The 13138-nt window shown below is 38.4% G+C and overlaps 1 protein-coding gene across 1 annotated transcript in view; it reads right to left on the reverse strand.

The window, feature by feature from the left end:
* Positions 1-725: 725 nt before the first annotated feature.
* Positions 726-13138, reverse strand: part of commd10 (COMM domain containing 10) — a 68947-nt gene continuing 56534 nt past the window's right edge. The window contains exons 6-7 of the mRNA XM_042488431.1: positions 1180-1239; positions 726-877 (exon numbers count right to left, since the gene is read on the reverse strand). Of these exons, the coding sequence (XP_042344365.1) occupies positions 839-877; positions 1180-1239 (99 nt within the window). The 3' untranslated portion in view covers positions 726-838. The remainder of the gene's footprint in view (positions 878-1179; positions 1240-13138) is intronic.

The following is a 13138-nucleotide window of genomic DNA, read 5'->3' on the forward strand; positions in this document are numbered from 1 at the left end:
GAGAGAAAATATGCACAAACACATACACAACTAAGGACAGATGCACGAACAAGGACATATTCATGCACCTATCAGCACACAACACACACACACACACTGGAGGTCCACTGTGCCTCCCAGAACTCCCATCTGTTGAACCAGCAGTCCAGGTTGGTCTTAATGAGAAATAATGAGCCTTCACTAAATAACAACAGCTTGGATGGATTTCACCTCCACTTCAGATTTTATTAGAATGGCATGGACACTACTTCTTCCTCCTAGGTACAAAATTTGTTTCAACTCAAAAAACATTTGATTTCATATAATTTTACTTGTAAGGGTACAAATGAACTTTATAGATAATTGACGATTGGCTTATATAACTTTCATAAATTCATAGGGTGATCAAACACTGCAGGGTATAGAAAATGTTACGAAGAAAAGTGTTTTAGCACAATGTAAAATGGCAAAAGTAATTTTCCCACTATCTCCTTAATGAAGACATAAAAATATAGAGAACAATCAGATTTATCACACCGGCCTCTCCAAGTTATGGGCACAAACCTGCGTTAAAGGAGCTCAAAGGGTGAAGAAACTCCTCCCTTCAAAGTTTGACATTTTTCTCTAATAAATCAGAACAAGAATGGAACTGCTAGACCTCCAACAGCTGGCATAGCTGTGAGCAAAAACACTAGCTGTGTGTGTGTGTGTGTGTGTGTGTGTGTGTGTGTGTGTGTGTGTGTGTGTGTGTGTGTGTGAGTGAGTGAGTGAGTGAGTGAGTGAGTGAGAGAGTGAGAGAGAGAGAGCAGGAGAGACAGAAAGAGTGTGTTGTTTGTGGATGTACAAAGAGCACCAGGCATCAAGTCAGGGAATCCAACTGGCCTTGCACGATTTCAAGCTGGAAGAAAGAGGAGAAAAGGTTGAGTGTTTGGAAAAAAGAAGTACACAAAAGAGGTACACAAACACACAAATACACACACATAAAAAGGGAGAGAAAGTCAAAAAGAGAGAAAAAAAAGCTGTAAAATGTATCAAAGAGTGAGGGAGTCGGGCAGGCAGATGGATTTCGTCAGGCAGTGTCTGTCAATCAGGATGAAATGCAACATGGAAGATAGGTACTGAAACACGAAGACATGCATCATGACATAAAAGTGGACGCTTACATGTACTTACACACACTCACACACAGAAATAACAGACCTTGTTGTAGAAGTCAAGCAGCTGCTGGTGGTCAAACTCAGCGAAGACATTTTCCTGAACCTGCAGAGACACAAAGAGAGAGGGGCAGGGTTAGACGAGTGAGGGAGAGCAAACAGCCTTAAACAAATACGAAAAATAAGTTCAGAGAAGTCCGAGAACAACAGAGCAAGGGATTAAAAAGGCAGCAATAAAAGCATATGCGTAAGAGTAATGACCAAGACTTCTTCAGTCGGCTTTCTTGTGCTTTCTATAAAAACCTTCATTAATTATTACTGCTCTCTGGCCAGTACGTACTATCCTCTAAGTCATATCCATCAGAGCGTTTAAAAATACACCAAAGGCAAAGTCACTGTCCACAAACACACGGTGGGAAAACCCATCACTCTTTCTCTGTTCTGTTTGACTTTATGTTTAAAAGAGAGCAGCTGTATCATATGTAGCATGATGATAAAATATATGGTCTGAACACTATATGCAGTTCACCTGCAAAGCATGCAGTGTAATATACACTTGGGGAACTGTGTTACACTTGTTCCTGACAAATTTTAAACACACAGTCTCGCTCATCTGAATGATTTAGCACAGTGTTTCTCAAACTATTTTAGTGTCAAGGACTCATTACGTCATGGGCCTTCATTTGATAAGATTTAACGTCATGGACCTCCATCTGAAAAGAGTTTGGTTTTTAGATATAATTAAGATCAGAATTGTAGAGTTGTCACATCAGGCTCAATTAAATGGTGAAAATAATATATTCCCTATTTTTTTAGGGACCCCCTTGAACTCCTCCAAGGAAACCTGGAGGTCATTGGACCCCTGATTGAGAACTACTTAATTAGCATTCAAGGAAAATGAAAACCTAATAAGTGTCTTGTGGATTTTGAATCTAACTCTGAGTTGGAATGAGACGAGGGAAATAAAAAGCATTGAAAACAAGGTTTAGAAATGTTACATTGAATATCTGTAAGTATTTAAGATTTATAAAAAGGCCTTGAGCAAAAACAGGTCCTCTTTTTTCTGTTTTTCCTTTCTTTTCTCCATTTTTTTCCTCTTCTTATTAAAAAAAATGTCTTCCTTCCTTTAAATTGGAGCTACAGAAGTCAAGAATTCCAAGTATCTGCTGAAATTATATAACTTTTTAGCAAGATTTATTTCGACAGAGTGAAAAGAGACAAGAGAAAATAGTGCCCTTAATAAAGTCAGGAATTAAATCCATATTAATACAACTTTTTAATTAATACAATGAATAAGGAAGCTTGAGACTTGTGAAGTTGAGATCTGTAATTAAGATTTGCAAAGACTGCTTCAATTTTCTCTGTATTTCATAATTTGATATTTTTGAAGTTTGTTACATGTGTCCTAATGCTGTGTCAACTCTTGAATAACAGTTTCTTGTATAAGGATGTCTGTACTGTATCATTATGTGCCCACTCTTGGGTTCACCTGGGAGCTTTTCACTGTTTTTTTTTCTCCTTTCTCAAAGACTGTTGACTCGACAAACTATCGAGGGAGGCGAAGTCTTGCAGAAAAACATAAGAAACCAAGGGCAACCATCAATGGACTGCTGCTATCATCATCATCATCATCACCCCATCACAAACAAAAGCTGAACAATAATCCAGCACCATGAGTGGGCGTAATGGTGAGACACTTTATCAACACCCATCATTGAGAAAATAGCTATAATATGTGAAATGCTTTCTGGGTAACAGGATGAGAGTGGCAGTCTTGTAGCCACCTAAAGTGCACTCAATGCCGTCACACCGACTATTCATAATGGCACCAAACTCTTGACACAAAAACAGGAGGGCAGGAAGAAAGAAAGAAGGGATGAATGTCCGATTGTACACCAAATCTAACATAGACTCACGTTATTTTGAACACGTGCTGCCGTAAATTTGCTTTGCCGCGTTAATACATGCACACACAAGCTTTACTGCGCAGTTTAAAAGTTTAAAAGATACTTTTGGATTGATCTTTCAAGATAAATCATTAAAAAAAACTAAGAGACATGATGACAATTATTATCATTTATTGTCCGTATTTTGGACATGTGCCATTTTCAACTCCCCGACAGCAGGTATTTCTAAATGCTCTAAAAGCTTGAATTTATTTTATTTGTTTAATAAAATGTTATTGAATAAAGTATAAATGTTATCAGAAAACACATACATGTAGTTATGCTCCTTTTTTTAAATTGTTGTTGTTTTTTTTACAGTGATATGTCGGGCAGAGCGGTGTTACTTTTAAAGTTGTAAAGTTGAAAATATAACTATAGTATATAGCTCTATAGGACAACAATAATAATAATCATGAGTGAAATTTAACATTCAGATTCAGACATTTTATAAAAATTATTCTTTGAAACTGTTAGGTTGCAAAAACTTAATATGACCATTTACATTTTTTATTTTATTTGTTGAGCTTTGTCGTGATTAAAATCACCCTAAAATAGCGTTTTCTCGACACAGGCCCTCCCCTTCTCAGAGCTTCCAGTAACGAAATCCTCCCCACCCTCCACGTTCGTGTGGCTGCGGGTGAACATTGGAAACTTGCCCTAATTTCTCTGAAATGAATGAAGATGCTTGGTCAAAAGATGGAAAAGAAGGAAAAATTATGAAACTTATATTTTTGATTCAAGACCTAGAAGTATCTGTTTTAATCATTTACATCAAAAGGTCATGTGTCCTGTGATGTCCGCAATACAGTGGGTCTATACGTTACAGGTCTCCTCGCTGCAGTTTGGTGCTTAGAGACAAAATAGAGCTCTGGGGCTTAAATCTAACTGGCTGCTGGTTGGGTGGGTGGAGGGAGGCCAAGTGTCACTGCAAATTAATGACAGAGATGTTAATTCGAAGCAACGTTAAAAGTCCATAAAGAAGAGCAGAGAGGAAAACCGTTATCTCTCATCGAAGCCACCACACAAGAGCAGCTCCACAGCACATGAAGAATGTAGGACAGCCTTGAATTAAGCTATGTCGGAGGGAGCACTCCACACCACAGGTAATGAAACAAGTTATTAAAGTGTTGTTACTGAGCAAGACACAATGTACAGAAGATGCACATCAAAGTAGTTCTGCGAGGTGATAACTAATCTCTCAGAGTAAACAAGGATGTTGTTGGGAAATGATCTGATTTGAAATACAAATTGGGCATGCAGTTGAATCTGTTGAATGATCAACGCACCGTGTGCTTCCAACAGCACTGATCTGAGCCTCCACTCACTCACTCCATTGATCTTCACTGTGGCAAACACTATTATAATGAGGAGAAACCAGCGCTGCATAATCAGTTATTTGAGTTGATGGTCTTTGTTTGGGTCACAGTAACAACGCCCGCCGAGTTGGAAAAAGAAATAAACAGTTGTCAGCTAACTGAGCTGTTTCTGTTATTGTCTGACAGAGGTGAGACAGGGGGCAGACGAAAAATGCATTTTGAGCATGTGAAATATGATGTCGATCAAAACTATGGTACAATAAAGACAACAAACCCGACTGTAACGCTTCCTGTCTGTTACACAAGGGTTGAGGATGAAAGTGTGTTTGTGCTTATGTGGATGTGAGATTGACAGTGTGTGCTCTGACGAGAACTTCCAGGTAATGTCGGGTATGTGTATACGAAACAGAGAAGCATTGTTTTGTCTTGGGAACATATGCACAAGGGCGTGCGTTTGTGTGTGTGTGTGTGTGTGTGTGTGTGTGTGTGTGTGTGTGTGTGTGTGTGTGTGTTTGGCCCATCCCATTGTTCCTCAGGGTTGAGATTTTGCCAGGCAGTAACCCAACAAGGCTCTGACAGATCTAGGCTAACACTAATGGGGATAGGATGCATCATCCTCATCATCACAGCCCTATACTACCAGAATACACACACACACAAACACACACATGTCTTATCTGTCTCAATGCCAAAATCTTGTGTGTCAGGATACAGAAGACAGGATTAACCCATGAAGATGATCATGAATTCACTTGCATCTGCCATTCCATATGCACTACATGTTGGAAGTGTGTTTTGACAATATAGGCTACACACTGAGGGAGACCCTACACATGAGAGAGAATAAACTAACAAATAGAAAATCAACTGACAAAGGGAATCAAGGAAATTTCTCCAAAAGTATCTTTCAATAACTGTCAAAATGATGGGACTGAATATTCTGTTGCAGCTCTCAGTACAAGCTTAATAAACTTCGACAAGGTTACTTGTACAATTCCCAAGATGAGCCAACAAAGTCAGGGAGGGATAATTGTGAAAGAAGCTCTATATGGATTACAGCATTAACCCTCAGACACAAACTAGAGATACCACAATGTGAAAGAAATTCTGGTTTATTGCAACATAGGTATTCTGTTCATAGCCTTCATTTTTATTAGTAATAATAACACAAGACTTATCAAGATAGTTTCTGTGACAGCCAAAGACTGTATATAAAGATGGAAACCATGGCAGCTCCCCAAATGTGCAGCCAAAACATAACCCATAAACTTTGCCCCTTCCATGTTAGTGGATAGGACATAGACCAAACCTAAAACTCACAGTACATGTCATATAATTTTTGCTTCATTTTTGTACAGTGGGAGGAAGTGGAGATGATTGTTCATACGTACTTGGGTGATAACATAGCTAACAGGATGAAAAAGCATGAGCAATCAGGTATTTAACAAACCCCACAGTTAGCCAAATTTCTTTGAAAAACAAAACCGTTGAGACTGAAACGTCTGACCAATTATTGGCAGGACATTTTTTACAGATATTCATGGTCCCCAGAGGATAAAGCTTACTATCTTTGTATGTATTTCTATTTGTAGAGAATTTATGTCTTGTTAAACAGTCGTTTGGTTTATCAGCATTTAATCATTTTGCCACCTGAGCACAAGCAATATGTTAATCAAATTTGGTTGATAGCTGTCATGTCTCCTCAGGCTTCCTCCGTCCATGTGGACCAATGAATGATATTATATATTTACCACACTGACAATGAATATTTTGGTATCTTATGTGCCTGAAATTTAAATGTAAAAGCCTTGGTTAACCTGCTACACAACAGCTTTTCTGAATTTTTTTTGTTTCTCTCCTTTCGTGACATTTTCTTCCCCAAAAAGTTGGCATGGTAAACGTGAATGTAAACGTGTATCACATGCACAGCGCATTGCAAGATCTTAAATTAATGATACAAGGGACATATTTCACATTTTGTCAAAAATATTTGGGGATTTTTATGAATACATGTTCAACAAAAGCCAAAACAATGAATATTCAAAACTTTTCCAAAACAATTCCAAAGCATTCCCAGGCCTGGAACACAGTTTTTCTAATTTCATAACATTTCCAGGAATTTTACGACTGTGGACACCCTGACATGTTAAAACTAGAAATAGAAATGATGGTCTACACTTCAAGCAAAATTCAAGTCCCAGTACAATAAATAGGGGCAAAAGTAAAGTCTACTATGCTTGAAAGCTCAGAAAGCAGCTCATCTGGTGTCTGTCATCCATCAACAACCTCTAACTGCTCTACTGATGTTAAGAGGAGACCAATTTTATGCCAATTTTATGATTTTAAGCTTTAAGAGGTTCCTTGAGTGAACCAATAAATGTATCGCAATTGATAAAAAAATGACACCTCCAACGAGCGGCGCTTTTATCCCATCAGATGGTTACTGGTGTCAGTAATGTCAGTTTATATAAGACCACATGTGCGTGGCATCGAGCAGTGGTATTTTTCATACCACTGTGTGAATGGGGCTGGATGGACGCAAAAAGGCACTCTTCATCAATTATTTGCCTCAGTGCAATAAAGAACAGCTTGGATTTGAAATACTTGTCAAAGCAGTGCATTTTTTTTCTTTTTTTTGCTGAGTGCTTTATAGAAACTGCTTTTATCAAGTAAGAAATTCAAAGAAAGACAGGGAGGGAATAAGTAAAGGGAGAGGGAGTAAAAGATGACAAGGAGGGGAGATTGACAAAAACAAAGAGGGGAGGGGAGAAACAGATATGAGAGGAATGCGCTGCAAAGTGAACGACAGAGGAAAGGAGAAAGTGAAGAGACACAATGACAGAGAAGGGGAGCTTAAGTAAAAGAATGAAAAAATGTGATAGCCCAAGGGAGCTTTCATTGTAACAAACAACCAAAAGCATCTCAAACATCAAACTATAAAGAATTCTCTGACAGAGGGAATTTGTCTTATATCCAGAAATTTAACTTCAAACTTAATATAACAACAAAGCTGACTATAAATTCACAGAGAGAGAGAGAGAGAGAGAGAGAGAGAGAGAGGAATAAAAAATGGGACAACACTTTCTGTCAGTGTGAGACTGTCTGCCGGGTAAGGCAATCTTAAAATATGCATGGCAAAGTCCAAACGAGACAGACTAGAAGTGAAGCAAATCAGGCTCAAGTGTCGACAACAAGTGTCAATCAATCTTCTGCAGTATAGTCAGGCGTCATGTGTACTTGGGTGAAAGTTAGTGGGTGTGTTGGAGAAAGGTGGAGAAGTTTCTGAGCTGTACAGTATGTGTGCATAGACAGCTCCATGTAGATTAACATTAGAGGATTCAAAATACCGCTCTAAAAAAGTCTTATATCTCATTACATCTAAAAACTCTGCTCCACAGAACAAGGTACAATAACATGATTCATTTTTTAATCCCATGTTCTTTTATCATTGTTTTCTTTGCATCTCTCTTGCTTCCACACCTTTTATTTTATACTTAAAGGCTATTTTTCATCCTAGACCCTTTCCCCATGTTTTTGTGTCCAGTTGACTATAATGGAGACAACTATTTTTAAATTGGTCCAGTTCTGAGGGTAGCAAAACAGGCTGCAATGTAAAACCTACGGGAAATTGTGCACCTTCAATTAATATTACATTGAAATTACACTGAAAATGTTGTTAGACTTTCAACACTAATCTACACTTTCCGTACACAACTCTTGCAAACTCTCTTGAACTCTCATGAAAGCGTATTTCCTACTGCATAAAAAACCCAATTAGACCCGCTATTATCTGGCCTTTGTGTGTAACAGGAAAGGTAACAATTGGCATTCACACCTGGGTCAAATGACTCTGCCGTAGTCTGGTATCTATCTGCTCTGGCTCCAATTTGCTGATTGATGTAAACACAACACCCAGGTGAATGTGGTTATTTTAGCTCCTTAACCAGCGAGATGCAATGACACACCATCACAAAATACTGTCCATGTCCACCCAAGCAGCATTCTCAGGATTGGGTCATAATAACAAACAGATCACAAAAAGGGAGGCAAAAAGTTCCCTTTTCAAGGCACAAAAACATGGGAATTAGGGTCTGGGGTGAAAAGAAATCAAAAGTTTCCATTCATTCTGCTTATTTTGATATTGTGTCTTTAATCTCCCTCTCGTCTTTTCTTGTTCCTCTAAAGAACATTGTAACTTTGGTTCTGAAAAGTCCTGTATTGGTTATTTGCTTGCATGCATTTAGCAGATATAATTTTTTGCTAGTTGATGCTGACTCTCTCTTTCAGACTGTTACTAGCCCTACATTAAGAAAACACAAGGTGCTGTGTTGCTCAGGAGATAAAAAGGGGCCCAGGAAGATGTTTTTGAGTAATACATCAATGAATTTGTTGGCTTATCAGATATAAAAACACTGGACAGTGATTTGTTATACTATTTAAAAGTCTAACCAGAGAAAGATGCTGTTCATATTGCAAAGTAATTTATACATATACTTAATCGGGATGTGCTTAATTGCTGAATGTGCTCTGGTTTAAGACATTGCATTGCAGTAAATTTTGAGCTCAGTTCAACTTTTTTGTCAGATGAACCTGCATTGTTGTGTTCTCTCGATGTTTGGACCCCTGCTGGTCAACAGCTAAGTGGTGCAGCGACTACTTCATGATTATCCTCATCAACTTCCTACCCTTCAAACACAGTCGAATGTGTTTGTTGGAGCACCCCACCATGTCAGAAACAACACGAAAGCAGGTCCTTTTTAGTGGTGGAAAAGTGTTTTTCCTCTGTGCTACCTAAGTGCACAAGTGGGCACAGGCTGTTCTCACAAACTGTTGGTACGTTTTCCAACGAAAAGTAATGCTCTGAAATTCTTCCATGTCCCACGTATTTTGAAATGCTGTGATCACGTGACCAATGAGCTGACGGGAGTAAACAAGAAAGCAGTCCCGAGCAGTCTTGTAAAGAGGAAGGTTGGGGATGTGGAATGGGTCTGAAAATCTGAAATTCCCCCCCCGGGACTTCCCACCAGAAGACACGTGTTTGGATGGTGTGAACTTGAAGTCATTTTAAGGTCACCTCACCATGTTTCTTTTACCTAAACCTAACCATAGCATCTTTATTGTCTAAAGCTCACCTCCGTAACTGCACCTTAATTATGTAACTGTATGTTAAGGATGTAACGTGATTCATGGGGCGCTAATTCGTTTGATATCAGGCTCCTCTTTTGTGGAATCATCTTCCAGTTTCCATCCAAGAGGATGACACTGTCTCAACATTTAAGAATAGCCTTAAAACTTTTCTCTTTGATTAGGCTAACAGTTAGGGCTAGCTCGGGCTTGCCTTAGACCAGCCCCTAGTTACGCTGATATGAGCATATAGTCTGCTGGAGGGCTTTCTATGATACACTGAGCACACCTCTCTCTTCATTTGACAACATGCATGTCCTTTTACTGCATATCATTAACTTGATTTCTTCTCTGGAGCATTTGAGCTCGCTTGTCTCATAGATTTCTCAAATCACAGCTGTGCCTGGATCGTAGGTTGTGTTTGCTCTGATACTGTGGTCCTGCCTGACGCCCACTGCTACTGCTATTATTATTAGTCATACCGCAACTATTAATATACACATATGATAATTATTGTCACATAAGTATATATACAATAATATGTGCATGTAACATACATTCTGTCATAAACTACATTTATAAATCTGAAATCCTGAAAGAGGTATCCTCCTCAGTTGCTCTTCCTGAAGTTTCTACCATTCTTTTCCCCATTAAAGGTTTTGGGGGGTGGGGGTATGTCGTATGCTATAAAGCCCTCTGAAGCAAATTGTCATTTGTAATAATGGGCTTTATAAATCAAATTGACTTGACTTGAATTGACTTGATATCATATGAACTGTTGTGCATTCATTTTCATGGAATATCGTGCAAACCGTCCTGTGAGAATACTTTGGTTGACAGCAAAGAGCTTTTCACCATATCCAGAAATTACATTACATTCACTCCAAGCTCTAATTAGCAACAAAAAAAGCGTGTTTGTTCTTTTAGGCCTTGATAGATCCCAATTGGCATCACAAATGGCATGAATGTTTCAACACATGCATAAAATCCACAGATTTTGGCAACATTTAAAATTAAAATATTTGTGCTACCCCAACACACACTTCTTCCAAAGATACACAATACACTGCACTTTATCCCTGCTCGACAAATATGAATAAATATAAACGAGTTTGAGTGCAAGTTCAGAATTAAAACATGTTATCCTGCTTTTCTGCTTATTTTCACGTGACACAAGCACAGCATTAAATCCGCATCAAAAGAATGGGTAACTGTAATTTTTCCAGCTCAAGCACTCTGCAAAAAGAGGATGAGTTACATTACGGGTCCTCCGTGACTTTGCTACATTATATGTCTTCTGTGACTACGAGCTCTTTGACAGTTTGTCCAAACGCAGCGTCTCCGGCACTGCCTGGTCGGTGACTTTTGCCTGACAGGGAGGGATCTTGACAGTGAAAGACAAAGAGGCAGAAAGGGAGACGCCATGCACAGGAGGCTGAGCTGTCGGCTTTCGGCAACCCTTTATCCCTCAACACACTCATAATAAATGCATGTCTTTTCCTGCATGTTCTATTGTAATTTACACAGAAAAGCACACACTCTTCTATGTTTGTGGCTTCACCACATATTCCAACCATCGTTGATCAAAACAAAAAGTACAATACTTTTTGTTACACTCTTATGTTGCCATGGGTACATATATCTTTACAAAATACTGATGACTGAATGACTGCTGGTTTATCTTTCTATCTGGTCGATCAACTTTTCTGCAGGCTTGACGGCTTCTCTGTGTCTCGCTTAGCTTAAAGCAGCCATAATATTCGTGCCATTATAGTTTGTAAAGATATATTACAATACACACACGTCTGCCGACCTGTCTGCATGTTCTCCTCTCTGTCTTTGTGCCAGCACACATTCACAAGTTTCCCTGGCTGTCTGAGCAGCATTCTGCCATCTTGCTGAGGTATGATCAGTGGGGGTTGTTTTATGAAGACATGAGGAGAGTTGTCTGTCACTGGGCGTGCACGCAGGTGACAGCACAATTAAAACTGTGGCATGAATACACTGGGTAATATATTCAACAAACATTAATTATGGGAATAAAGTGGCATCTCATCACAAACACACATACATATATATATATATATATATATATATATATATATATATATATATATATATATATATATATATATGTCTTTTAAAAGCATTGTGCTTATTTAATGTCCGGTGGGAAACCATTTCATAAAGTTCCATTTTTATTTCTACACAATACAGCCAGTATCTTCAAAACTTAACTCAACGCAACTCACATCATAACAATCTATTTTAAAAAATAGCACTACAGGTAAGAGGAAAAATGTGTATTTTGACTCTGGGGGTGAACTGTCCCTTTAAGCAAACAACCATGACAAACCACACATCTGTAGCTCTGATGCAAAAAGAACTTACTAAGACATTACGGAAACATGGGCACACTTGTCTTGTATATAAAAGTATGTTTGGTGTGCTTGAGGATGCATGCGTTTGTTCAGCTGTATAACTGTCTGTCGCTAAAATCAGACACTGAAAAAGGCAGCTGTGCTGTCAAAACAGTCTTTTAATGTCTCAATAAAGATTTTCGGTATTTGCGTCAGTGCTACAGGTGTGCTGCCTCCTCTTTTATGTTGTAAGTGTTTCTGTCCATCTGTCTATACCTCATCAACACTGTTGAGGTTTGTCTGGTTTGTCTCCACCTGACGCACTGTGGTGGAGGAGGAGGAATTCAGATGGAGAACTGGAGACAGTTCAAAGATTCATCTAACGAGAATAACAAATCCAAAATTGTCCTAAGCATTATGCTGAGTTTAATAAATAGCTTTCTACTCATTATGGTACACTAATAAAACTAAATGTAATATAGCATGCATCTAATATCTTCTCCAACTATGTTTTACAAACAAGAAGGGAATGGCATTACAATACAGTTACAGTTTGGCGACTACTGACCCCCGAAATGTTCAAAATGACACAATCTATTAGAGCCAGCATTTCTCAAAATCAGGCGTGCTGCTGGCCACTTAGCCACTAAGCTGTTAAGACTGTGTATATGTACAGTTCAGACTAATGACTAATAATTTGATTTTCATGCACGCATCCAGTAGTAGGTGTTATGTCAATAAACCTTTGTATTGATCTAATTACAATTTTTAAATTTAATGTATTTGGTGTCTACACAGTTATTATATTTTTTTCCACATACAAATTAATATTAAATACATAGATCACTATTTTCCAGTGACAAAAAATTAGATCACTTTGCCCTAGTAGTAGATTTTGTGCCATATATTGGTTAGGAGAAGAATTAAGGGGATAGGGGCATCTTACCTCATCTTACCCTATATTTTTTAACATCAATATTCAGTTCCTCTTATGTGTCAGTTTCTTGGAATTATTTAGCAGCAAGCAGCTTTACACAAAACTGTAATGTTCCAGTCAACAACAACAACAACAAAAAAAATCAATGGTTCAGAAAACAACCATGTTTAATCTTCCCATGACCCTTTGGGCCCAGAGCTGTTCAAGAAAAAAAAACAGCTTTTAGAAGCCACATACGCACTTTGCATTGATGTTGAAAGGGGTGCACCATGAACTGGTATCCACATCCACAGCAGTGCCCTGTAGTCATCGCACAGTGACA

This window comes from Plectropomus leopardus, chromosome 6, assembly GCF_008729295.1.
Source record: "Plectropomus leopardus isolate mb chromosome 6, YSFRI_Pleo_2.0, whole genome shotgun sequence".
NCBI lineage: Eukaryota > Metazoa > Chordata > Actinopteri > Perciformes > Serranidae > Plectropomus > Plectropomus leopardus.